This window comes from Bombina bombina, chromosome 7 (genome assembly GCF_027579735.1).
Source record: "Bombina bombina isolate aBomBom1 chromosome 7, aBomBom1.pri, whole genome shotgun sequence".
NCBI classification, from domain to species: domain Eukaryota; kingdom Metazoa; phylum Chordata; class Amphibia; order Anura; family Bombinatoridae; genus Bombina; species Bombina bombina.
The window spans coordinates 518,140,077-518,153,518 of record NC_069505.1 but is presented as its reverse complement, the minus strand read 5'-3'; the positions used below and the strand labels follow the sequence as shown (position 1 = coordinate 518,153,518).

At 39.7% G+C, this 13,442-nt stretch overlaps 1 protein-coding gene across 1 annotated transcript in view; it reads left to right on the top strand.

The window, feature by feature from the left end:
• Positions 1-13,442, top strand: part of SPTBN4 (spectrin beta, non-erythrocytic 4) — a 338,530-nt gene that overhangs the window by 107,524 nt on the left and 217,564 nt on the right. Inside the window, exon 16 of the mRNA XM_053721767.1 lies at positions 13,053-13,190. Within this exon, the coding sequence (XP_053577742.1) occupies positions 13,053-13,190 (138 nt within the window). The remainder of the gene's footprint in view (positions 1-13,052; positions 13,191-13,442) is intronic.

The window sequence follows — 13,442 nt, the reverse complement described above, 5'->3', positions numbered from 1 at the left end:
GATTCGCCATTCAGGCACGCAGGGCGCTGTGGCTAAAATCCTGGTCAGCTGATGTTACTTCTAAGTCTAAATTGCTTAATATACCTTTCAAAGGGCAGACCTTATTCGGGCCCGGGTTGAAAGAGATTATCGCTGACATTACAGGAGGTAAAGGCCATGCCCTGCCTCAGGACAAAGCCAAAGCCAAGACTAGACAGTCTAATTTTCGTTCCTTTCGTAATTTCAAAGCAGGAGCAGCATCAACTTCCTCTGCACCAAAACAGGAAGGAGCTGTTGCTCGCTACAGACAAGGCTGGAAACCTAACCAGTCCTGGAACAAGGGCAAGCAGACTAGGAAACCTGCTGCTGCCCCTAAAACAGCATGAATTGAGGGCCCCCGATCCGGGATCGGATCTAGTGGGGGGCAGACTTTCTCTCTTCGCCCAGGCTTGGGCAAGAGATGTTCAGGATCCCTGGGCGCTAGAGATAATATCTCAGGGATACCTTCTGGACTTCAAATACTCTCCTCCAAGAGAGAGATTTCATCTGTCAAGATTGTCAACAATCCAGACAAAGAAAGAGGCGTTTCTACGCTGCGTACAAGAGCTCTTGTTAATGGGAGTAATCCATCCAGTTCCACGATCGGAACAGGGACAGGGGTTTTACTCAAATCTGTTTGTGGTTCCCAAAAAAGAGGGAACTTTCAGACCAATCCTGGACTTAAAGATCCTAAACAAATTCCTAAGAGTTCCATCGTTCAAGATGGAGACTATTCGGACAATTTTACCTATGATCCAAGAGGGTCAATACATGACCACTGTAGATTTAAAAGATGCTTACCTTCACATACCGATTCACAAAGATCATTATCGGTACCTAAGGTTTGCCTTCCTAGACAGGCATTACCAGTTTGTGGCTCTTCCATTCGGATTGGCTACAGCTCCAAGAATCTTCACAAAGGTTCTGGGTGCTCTTCTGGCGGTACTAAGACCGCGGGGAATCTCGGTAGCTCCATACCTAGACGACATTCTGATACAAGCTTCAAGCTTTCAAACTGCCAAGTCTCATACAGAGTTAGTGCTGGCATTTCTAAGGTCACATGGATGGAAGGTGAACGAAAAGAAAAGTTCACTCGTTCCACTCACAAGAGTTCCCTTCCTGGGGACTCTTATAGATTCTGTAGAAATGAAGATTTACCTGACAGAGGACAGGCTAACAAGACTTCAAAGTGCTTGCCGCACCCTTCATTCCATTCAACACCCGTCAGTGGCTCAATGCATGGAGGTAATCGGCTTAATGGTAGCGGCAATGGACATAGTACCCTTTGCACGCTTACACCTCAGACCACTGCAACTGTGCATGCTAAGTCAGTGGAATGGGGATTACTCAGACTTATCCCCTTCTCTGAATCTGGATCAAGAGACCAGAAATTCTCTTCTATGGTGGCTTTCTCGGCCACATCTGTCCAGGGGGATGCCATTCAGCAGACCAGACTGGACAATTGTAACAACAGACGCCAGCCTTCTAGGTTGGGGTGCCGTCTGGAATTCTCTGAAGGCTCAGGGACAATGGAGTCAGGAGGAGAGTCTCCTGCCAATAAACATTCTGGAATTGAGAGCAGTTCTCAATGCCCTCCTGGCTTGGCCCCAGTTGACAACTCGGGGGTTCATCAGGTTTCAGTCGGACAACATCACGACTGTAGCTTACATCAACCATCAGGGAGGGACAAGAAGCTCCCTAGCTATGATGGAAGTATCAAAGATAATTTGCTGGGCAGAGTCTCACTCTTGCCACCTGTCAGCAATCCACATCCCGGGAGTGGAGAACTGGGAGGCGGATTTCTTAAGTCGTCAGACTTTTCATCCGGGGGAGTGGGAACTTCATCCGGAGGTCTTTGCCCAAATACTTCGACGTTGGGGCAAACCAGAGATAGATCTCATGGCGTCTCGACAGAACGCCAAGCTTCCTCGTTACGGGTCCAGATCCAGGGATCCAGGAGCAGTCCTGATAGATGCTCTGACAGCACCTTGGGACTTCAGGATGGCTTACGTGTTTCCACCCTTCCCGTTGCTTCCTCGATTGATTGCCAGAATCAAACAAGAGAGAGCATCAGTGATTCTAATAGCACCTGCGTGGCCACGCAGGACTTGGTATGCAGACCTGGTGGACATGTCATCCTGTCCACCTTGGTCTCTACCTCTGAAACAGGACCTTCTGATACAGGGTCCCTTCAAACATCAAAATCTAACTTCTCTGAAGCTGACTGCTTGGAAATTGAACGCTTGATTTTATCAAGACGTGGATTTTCTGAGTCAGTTATTGATACCTTAATACAGGCTAGGAAACCTGTTACCAGAAAGATTTACCATAAGATATGGCGTAAATACCTATATTGGTGTGAATCCAAAGGTTACTCTTGGAGTAAGGTTAGGATTCCTAGGATATTGTCTTTTCTACAAGAAGGTTTAGAAAAGGGTTTATCTGCTAGTTCATTAAAGGGACAGATCTCAGCTCTGTCCATTCTGTTACACAAACGTCTGTCAGAAGTTCCTGACGTCCAGGCTTTTTGTCAGGCTTTGGCCAGAATTAAGCCTGTGTTTAAAACTGTTGCTCCACCATGGAGTTTAAACCTTGTTCTTAATGTTTTACAGGGCGTTCCGTTTGAACCCCTTCATTCCATTGATATAAAGTTGTTATCTTGGAAAGTTCTATTTTTAATGGCTATTTCCTCGGCTCGAAGAGTCTCTGAATTATCAGCCTTACATTGTGATTCTCCTTATTTGATTTTTCATTCGGATAAGGTAGTCCTGCGTACTAAACCTGGGTTCTTACCTAAGGTAGTTACTAACAGGAATATCAATCAAGAGATTGTTGTTCCTTCTTTATGCCCAAATCCTTCTTCAAAGAAGGAACGTCTACTGCACAACCTGGATGTAGTCCGTGCTCTAAAATTTTACTTACAGGCAACTAAGGAATTTCGACAAACGTCTTCTCTGTTTGTCATTTACTCTGGGCAGAGGAGAGGTCAAAAAGCTTCCGCTACCTCTCTTTCTTTTTGGCTTCGTAGCATAATTCGTTTAGCTTATGAGACTGCTGGACAGCAGCCTCCTGAAAGAATTACAGCTCATTCTACTAGAGCTGTGGCTTCCACTTGGGCCTTCAAGAATGAGGCCTCTGTTGAACAGATTTGCAAGGCTGCAACTTGGTCTTCGCTTCATACTTTTTCCAAATTTTACAAATTTGACACTTTTGCTTCATCGGAGGCTATTTTTGGGAGAAAGGTTCTTCAGGCAGTGGTTCCTTCTGTATAAAGAGCCTGCCTATCCCTCCCGTCATCCGTGTACTTTTGCTTTGGTATTGGTATCCCAGAAGTAATGATGACCCGTGGACTGATCACACTTAACAGAAGAAAACATAATTTATGCTTACCTGATAAATTCCTTTCTTCTGTAGTGTGATCAGTCCACGGCCCGCCCTGTTTTTAAGGCAGGTAAATATTTTTTAATTTATACTCCAGTCACCACTTCACCCTTGGCTTTTCCTTTCTCGTTGGTCCTTGGTCGAATGACTGGGAGTGACGTAGAGGGGAGGAGCTATATGCAGCTCTGCTGGGTGAATCCTCTTGCACTTCCTGTTGGGGAGGAGTAATATCCCGGAAGTAATGATGACCCGTGGACTGATCACACTACAGAAGAAAGGAATTTATCAGGTAAGCATAAATTATGTTTTTTGTAATTTAGTTAATTGTATTTAATTAATGTAATTTATTTAATTTTAGTGTAATGTTAGGTATTAGTGTAACTTAGGTTAGGTTTTATTTTACAGGTAAATTTGTATTTATTTTAACTAGATAGTTAGTAAATAGTTAATAACTATTTACTAACTAATCTACCTAGTTAAAATACAGGGAGTGCAGAATTATTAGGCAAGTTGTATTTTTGAGGATTAATTTTATTATTGAACAACAACCATGTTCTCAATGAACCCAAAAAACTCATTAATATCAAAGCTGAATATTTTTGGAAGTAGTTTTTAGTTTGTTTTTAGTTTTAGCTATTTTAGGGGGATATCTGTGTGTGCATGTGACTATTACTGTGCATAATTATTAGGCAACTTAACAAAAAACAAATATATACCCATTTCAATTATTTATTTTTTACCAGTGAAACCAATATAACATCTCAACATTCACAAATATACATTTCTGACATTCAAAAACAAAACAAAAACAAATCAGTGACCAATATAGCCACCTTTCTTTGCAAGGACACTCAAAAGCCTGACATCCATGGATTCTGTCAGTGTTTTGATCTGTTCACCATCAACATTGCGTGCAGCAGCAACCACAGCCTCCCAGACACTGTTCAGAGAGGTGTACTGTTTTCCCTCCTTGTAAATCTCACATTTGATGATGGACCACAGGTTCTCAATGGGGTTCAGATCAGGTGAACAAGGAGGCCATGTCATTAGATTTCCTTCTTTTATACCCTTTCTTGCCAGCCACGCTGTGGAGTACTTGGACGCGTGTGATGGAGCATTGTCCTGCATGAAAATCATGTTTTTCTTGAAGGATGCAGACTTCTTCCTGTACCACTGCTTGAAGAAGGTGTCTTCCAGAAACTGGCAGTAGGACTGGGAGTTGAGCTTGACTCCATCCTCAACCCGAAAAGGCCCCACAAGCTCATCTTTGATGATACCAGCCCAAACCAGTACTCCACCTCCACCTTGCTGGCGTCTGAGTCGGACTGGAGCTCTCTGCCCTTTACCAATCCAGCCACGGGCCCATCCATCTGGCCCATCAAGACTCACTCTCATTTCATCAGTCCATAAAACCTTAGAAAAATCAGTCTTGAGATATTTCTTGGCCCAGTCTTGACGTTTCAGCTTGTGTGTCTTGTTCAGTGGTGGTCGTCTTTCAGCCTTTCTTACCTTGGCCATGTCTCTGAGTATTGCACACCTTGTGCTTTTGGGCACTCCAGTGATGTTGCAGCTCTGAAATATGGCCAAACTGGTGGCAAGTGGCATCTTGGCAGCTGCACGCTTGACTTTTCTCAGTTCATGGGCAGTTATTTTGCGCCTTGGTTTTTCCACACGCTTCTTGCGACCCTGTTGACTATTTTGAATGAAACGCTTGATTGTTCGATGATCACGCTTCAGAAGCTTTGCAATTTTAAGAGTGCTGCATCCCTCTGCAATATATCTCACTATTTTTTACTTTTCTGAGCCTGTCAAGTCCTTCTTTTGACCCATTTTGCCAAAGGAAAGGAAGTTGCCTTATAATTATGCACACCTGATATAGGGTGTTGATGTCATTAGACCACACCCCTTCTCATTACAGAGATGCACATCACCTAATATGCTTAATTGGTAGTAGGCTTTCGAGCCTATACAGCTTGGAGTAAGACAACATGCATAAAGAGGATGATGTGGTCAAAATACTAATTTGCCTAATAATTCTGCACTCCCTGTAAATACAAACTTAGCTGTGAAATAAAAATAAAACCTACGATAGCTACAATGTAACTATTAGTTATATTGTAGCTAGCTTAGGTTTTATTTTTTAGGTATTTAGTTTTAAATAGGAATTATTTAGTTAATGATAGTAATTTTTGTTTTAATTATATTTGTTAGGGGTGTTAGGGTTAGGGTTAGATTTAGGGTTAGGTTTAGGGGTTAATAATAATATAATAGTGGTTATAGTGGTGGCAGTGACGGGGCAGCAGATTAGGGGTTAATAATATTTAACTAGTGTTTGCGATGCGGGAGTGTGGCGGTTTAGGGGTTAATATGTTTATTATAGTAGCGACGATGTCCGGAGCGGCAGATTAGGGGTTAATATTTTTATTATAGTGTTTGCGATGCAAGAGGGCCTCGTTTTAGGGGTTAATAGGTAGTTTATGGGTGTTAGTGTACTTTGTAACACTTTAGTTATGAGTTTTATGCTACAGCTTTGTAGCGCAATACCCTTAACTACTGACTTTAGATGGCGGAACAAATCTTGTCAGTATAGGCTGTACCGCTCACTTTTTGGCTTCCCAGGCAATACTCGTAATACCGGCGCTATGGAAGTCCTATTGAAAAAGGACTTTTTCAAAGGTGCGGTAGTTACGTTGCGTTACGGCCAAAAAGGTGTGTGGTACAGCTATACCTACAAGACTCATAATAGCAGCGGTAGTTTAAAGAAGCATTATAAGCCATAACGCAAAACTTGTAATCTGTCTGTTTTAAACAGCAAATTAAGCTTCTTTTTAGAGGGACACAGTACTAAAAAAAAGATATATTTAATATCAGCAAATCAGCAAAGTTGAAACTAGTTGGATTTATTAACATCAGCAAATCAGCTTAGTTGTAGTTAGTGGGTATTATTAACATCGGCCAATCAGCTGAGGTGTAACTAGTCTGTATTATTAACAGTAGACAATCTTCTAAGTTGTATCCAGTTGGTACAATTCAGCTATGTTGTAGTTAATTAGTATAATTAACACCATCCAATCAGCTCAGTTGTAACTACTTAGTATAATTAGAGTTATAAATCTATTTGTTATTTAGCTGTACTAATTGCTGAGTGTCACAATAGGAAACAAACATCTATTTTTCACTGATCGACTATGCTTCATGCTAAGTGATTGCTTCCAAAAAAAATGAACTGCAGATTGTGGATTAAGAAAGGGAGTATATGATGTGATTGTCAAAAATATTTTGGATGTGGGCAGAGTTTTAAGATGATAAATGATATTGAGAACATGATCCTAAAAACAAAGCGCATGAGGCAACTCTACAGACTAATGATCAATAAAGATGGATAAATGTTTACAATTTTTTTTTTGTGGCAGACATTTATTGATTTGTCTTTTAATTTTACATCACTTTATTTCATAGAATTATTGTATAGAAAATTAGCATATCTAGACAATTATCCCTGCTTGCTGTTCCCCAGAAGTACTCTGTATACATTGTTACCAATGCACCAGAGAACTCTGGGTAAGATATGCAAATTATATATACAATATCTCACGCTTTTTGCTTCTAGTACTGTGTTCAACCACAGCAATTCCCCTTTGTGGGGTAAGGTGCAGCAAAAAACAACAACCAAAAAACACTTCTAGGCAGCTGTTTCGAGATAATTAATGCTCATCAGCAGAAACTTATTTCCAGAGGAAAAGCAATACTCATTTGATTAATGGTGGAGATAAAAGTATGAGATTAAAATCCTCCATTTCATAAACGTAAGAACCATAGAATAATTATATAGAAAATTAGTAAATCTGGGCAAGTATCTATTCTTACCAATGCACCAGAGAACTCTTGGTAGGATATGCAAATTATATATACAATATCTCAAGCTTTTTGCTTCCAATACCGTGCTCAACATCAGCAATTCCCCCTTTGTGAGGTAGGTGCAGCAAAAAACAAACCTCCTCTGTGCAGCTGTTTCAAGTTTATTAACTCTCATTAGCAGAAGTTTGATTTGTTTCAAATTCAACCAGAAGAGTGTTTGGCCTAAATGTATTGATGCTTCATTGTAAAAGCACAATGTTTGAATTTCATTGAGTACCTCTTCACCAATATGTTCTCAAATCTTGTTAATGGGCGTTCCGCGAATAACATCTATAGTTATATCTATAACATATATAGTTCCAACTCGCACTATTTGATCAGCACATGTGTGTAATGGGACCTAATGTATTGCACCCTGAGGTGAGGATCAGATCCGTCCAGCTGTGCCGTTTGCCCTTCTCCAAGTATCACCAGAAAGCTACACGGACCTGGCTACTCGACTAATAGCCCTATGTGCAGTGATTAAGCTCTGTAGTGAAGACTCTCTTTCCCTCCCAAACAGCAGACAATACTTAGTGCAGTAGAGAGTAACACATTGTAAAGGTCAAGACACAGGGTTTTTACGCAATACAAAGTGTAAAATGTAAACTTGAAAAGCCAATCACATACTGCTCTCCCCCCTTGTGTCCAGATCCTGTCGGGAGATAAGGTTTCTCGGGTATAGCCATTAGCCCAGCCCCTTTTATATCCGGTAACTTTAACAGCAAAACACCTGACTTCAAGAGGGATCATTTTAATGCTCTCATTCAGGCCCACATTCTGTGAAAGACAAGAAATTTAAGGACTTGTGGCTAGGGCCCCTATTTATTAAAGGTCTTGCGGACCTGATCCGACAGTGCTCACAAGAGCTGCTGGTGCAACGCCGCCCCCTGCAGAGTCGCGGCCAATCGGCCGCCAACAGGGGGTGTCATTGTACTCGATCGGGTTGAATTGTTGCGATTCCTGTCCGCCTGCTCAGAGCAGACGGACAGGGTTATGGAGCAGCGGTCTTTGTGACTGCTGCTTCATAACTGCTGTTTCTGGTGAGTCTGCAGGCTCGCCAGAAACACGGGGCATCAAGCTCCATTCGAAGCTTGATAGATAGGCCCCTAGGAACTGTCTTTTTAACCCCTAAGTGGCTGGGTTTTAAAAGAAGCAAAAGGCTTTGTGTCACAATGTGGTTTGCAAAATTTTAGCCATGTTGCCCCCTCTATATGGAACACTCTCCCCAGCACAGTGAAAGAAACCAATTCCCTGGATATTTTTAAGCAAAGACTTAAAGGGACAAAATACTCATATGCTAAATCACTTGAAACTAATGCAGTATAACTGTAAAAAGCTGACAGGAAAATATCACCTGAGCATCTCTATGTAAAAAAGGAAGATATTTTACCTCACAATCTCCTCAGCTCAGCAGAGTAACTTCTGTGTACAAAGTTTTACTCAGCTGCAGGTAAAAATATAAAATAAAATGAAGAAATGAACTGCAGCCAATCAGCATCAGCAGTGCTGAGGTCATGAACTCTTACTGTGATCTCATGAGATTTGACTTAACTCTCATGAGATTTCATAGTAAGCTTCCTTTACCTGATTTGTGAAATAATATGAGAGTGCACGAGGCTCATCCCTTCAGCTGTCCTAGGACATTCATACTAAAATGCTGCTTAGAAATCCTTTACAATGGGAGGTGGCTACTGAGGAACTTTTGAGGTAAAATATTTTTCTTTTTTACATAGAGATGCTCAGGAGATATTTTCTAGTCAGCTTTTTACAGCTATGCTGCATCACTTTCAAGTGTTTAAACATTTGGGTATTATGACCCTTTAAGAGTTACCTGTTTACGCAGGCCTTTTAGAAATAAAAACTGTAACTTCTAACCCTTTTACGTAAATGTACCTTGTATAAAGCGCTTTAAGTCCAACCAGGAGAAAAGCGATAAATAAGTTGTTATTATTATAGTTGTGACAGGTACATAATAGATATGTTGCACATCAAACGAGACAATAATTACAACTGCAACACTTAGGAAACAGTCTTGCAAAATGGTTTATGTAAATGTTTATACATGTACAAAACCCTTAATCCAAACAGATTGGGACTGGAAAAAGGTTTGGATTTCAGAATAGATTGAATTTGGGAATATTTGTATATTTGCACCTGTAAAATGGGACAGTTTGAAGAGGGGATGGAACCAAGTCTAATACTATCTTATGTCATTTAGAACATATTTACATGTCAAATTACAGCTCATACATGCAACCTGAAGGTAACTTTATATTATTATTAATACTTTAATACACATAGTACCATCAGAAAGATAGTACAGTGCTGTAATCAGAAAGGTAACAGTTGTTTTAATTAGAAAGGTGTGAGTGATATATTACATTCTTTTGTATTCATCAAAAATAAAAAATAGTGACAGGCATTGTAAAGGTTATTGTAATACTGTATTATATATACATATATAAATACATACGCCCAAATCCGGAATTCCAAAATCCAAATTTAAAAGTGATGGTAAATCCGAGCATTTAAAATACTCTAGGATTTACCATCACTAAAAATAAACTGTAGTTTCAGTCATCAGTTATTAAAAAAAGGGTGCTAAACTCACCCTGTTAGTGCCGCAGCAACTCGCTGAAGTCAGCGGCTCCAACTGTCCACGGCATAGCTCTCTTTACCAATGAGGGAATCCTCCCCTTTAATAAATGATCACCCCTTGATAACATGTAAATGAAAACCAGCCCTATGTAAAATTATGTTAAACTGCGCCAAGCTCCTTATCCTTTTTTATTGGAAACAGACAACATGCCCATCTATCACTGATTGGACACACTCAGTAACACGTATGCTTTAACCTGAAATAAGTATTATGTTAAAGTGAAGCTCTATTTATTGCTCCCGCTTGTGCGCTAACTACACTAGACTTAGGCTTTTTGCATGCGTCAGATACTACGCATATTACAAGTTGAAAGTAACAAATTAACATAGTTCCCCTTAGAAGTCAAGGGATCGTGAAAAGTGTGTGGGGGGACTAACACCCTACTCACGCACAAACCTGATTGCGCTAACCCGACATGAAAATATGAATATTTCACATTCCGATGTTCTTCACATAGCAGAATATGTTCTGTTTATTCATACATACATATTTCTATATATATCTGATGTTTTTTGGTAAAATATATATCTATACCTATATGTCTAGATTATATATAGATATATACAGATAGTCGGACAATATCATGACAGTACCGTATATCAACCATCAGGGGGGTACCCGCAGCACCTTAGCAATGCAGGAGGTAGCGCGGATAATCTCTTGGGCAGAACTTTTATCAATGCACAATCTCGGCAATCCACATTCCAGGTGTGGGCAACTGGGAGGCGGATTATCTGAACAGGCAGACGCTTCATTCAGGGGAATGGTCCCTCAATCAGGAAAGTTTAATCAGTCTGACAGAGCGTTGGGGCATTATGGAGATTAGTTTTAATTAGGGATGCACCGAAATTTCGGCCGCAGAAAGTTTCGGCCGAAAATAGCCTTTTTGGCTATTTCGGTTTTCGGGTTTTTTGCCTGTTATTTTCGGTAAAATTATTGTGTAGCATGTTTCAAATTTGATGCTAGCCTAGAGCTGCTGTTTAAGTTTATTACTTGACTTACTGTTCTGCATATAATGAGTTTTCTAAGATTATATTTTATTTGGATAAGTAAGGAAACATTTTCGCAGAAAATTGCATTTTTTTCTTTTTTTTTTTTTTTTTTTTCTTGGTAAAATTATTGTGTAGCATATTATTGTTTTAAGATATTTTGGTCCAATTTTAGTGTATTACTTTCAATAAAAGTGTGGGCTTTTTATTGGCTCTAATTATGCAAAAAAAAAAAACTAAAAAAAATTAATTTGAAAAAACACATTTTCGGTATCAGTTTCGGTTTTCGGCCAAGTGCATCCCGGATTTTCGGATTCGGTTTCGGTCCAGAATTTCCATTTCGGTGCATCACTAGTTTTAATGGCCTCCAGAATGAATCACAAACTGCCTCGGTATGGTTCAAAGACCAGGTATCCTCAGTGTTATTATGAGTGTAACTGTATTGTTAAATGTATTTTTGATGTGTTTTGTGCAAATTTTTATTTGAGCGTAACAGTAAACAAGAGCATGCTAACAAGACGCGATAACCCAGCGCGAGTTAAAAAAAATTGCGCTTTAGCAAATGCATTTACTTTCAACTTGTAATACGGACAGTACCTCTGACGCTTGCAATAACCCGTGATAAACCCGATATGGCTGGCACGCAACAGTTAGCGCTCCACTCGCAGTCTAGCCCCATAACGGGTAAACCTGTGACTAAAGGCATATATGTGCAGTCAACAGTCAGCAGGTGCTCCTAAGCCTACCTAGGTATGCTTTTTAGCAAAGGATACCAAAGGAACAAAGACAATTAGGTAAAATAAGAAAATTGGAAAGTTGTTTAAAATTGTATGTTCTATCTGAATCAGAGTATAATTGCAAATTCAGTAGGCTACACTGTTTGATCATACGTCATATACCCAGGGTAAAATACATATACACATAATAAACAATATACTCACTTTAAAGGGACACTGAACCCAATTTTTTTTCTTTTATGATTCAGATAGAGCATGACATTTTAAGCAACTTTCTCATTTACTCCTATTATCAATTTTTCTTTGTTCTCTTGCTATCTTTATTTTAAAAGCAGGAATGTAAATCTTAGCAGCCAGCCCATTTTAGGTTCAGCACCATGGATAGCACTTGCTTATTGGAGGCTTACATTTACCCACCAATAAGCAAGCATAACCCAGGTTCTCAACCAAAAATGGGCCAGCTCCTATGCATCACATTCCTGCTTTTTAAATAAAGATAACAAGAGAACGAAGAAAAATTGTTATTAGGAGTAAATTAGAAAGTTGCTTAAAATTGCTGCTCTATCTGAATCATGAAATAATATGTTTGGGTTTCATGCCCCTTTAATTATTTTTTATGGCTTACTTTCACCATTTTTAGTTTTTAAACACCTTAAAATTTAGACGTGTCTTATTATAGGGACATCAAGAGCTCTTGCTTTTTGTGTAAGAAGAATCTCAAGTTCCCTAGAGAGACCTAAAAGCTAAATTCCTAACTTGCTTCAATTGGCCTAAACTAGCTGTTTGATTTGCGTTGTTTGCAGGTTACAGAATTATCTTTTTGGCCGCCTAGGGAGCATGTGACAAACACAATCTTATACGAAACTAAGAGGTGTTTTAATGTCCATTTAATTTAAAGGGTATACAATTTTAAAAAAAAGTTTCCAATTTACTTCTAATATCAAATTTGTTTAGTTCCCATGGTATTCTTTGTTGAAAAGCTGCCTACGTAGGTGTCCATCTAGTTCTCTTGCAAATGGATAACATTCTTGTAAAACTGCTGCCATATACTGCTCCAGACACGTGCACGCTCGTGAGCTTACATCCCTGCTTTTCAACTAAAGAAACCAAGAGAATCAAAAAATTGATAAAAGAAGTAAATTAGAAAGCTGTTTAAAATTGAATGCTCTATCTGAATCCTGAAATAAAAAGAATTTGGTTTCATGTCCCTTTAATGTTTTTTATATGCCGTGCATAAATGAGCAAATAATGGAAACATAAGTGACAAAGAATAACTGACCAGAGGAAATACAGAGTGGGTAATGAGACTGGGTCTGCAGGAGAGAGGAAGACTCAGACTTGTGTGTAAGTGTCCTTTTGATTCATCAGGTTTGAAAGTCTGGACCAAGAAATGAACAGCCTGATGGGTCGGGTGTTGGACGTCAACCAGATTGTGGAGCAGCTCCTGGAAGGTGGACATCCTAGTTCCTCAGAGGTCCAGGCCTGTCAGGACCATTTAAACAGCAGGTAAGTCATAAACAAACTCCACTTAGGTTGCACAATAGTAGTTCACAATCTCCCCTGACTGCGAATATAAACCGTACAGTACCGTATGGATATATTCTCACTAATAGTAACAGATATTATTTTGCCAGTTATGTTGATCCAGCCTTCAGCATTAAAGAAACAATTTTGTGAAGTGGCTTGTCTGCCAAGCCTGCATTGATTGTGTTGATCCAGCTTACTTCTGGCGATATTATACCCTCCTCTCTTTTCAAG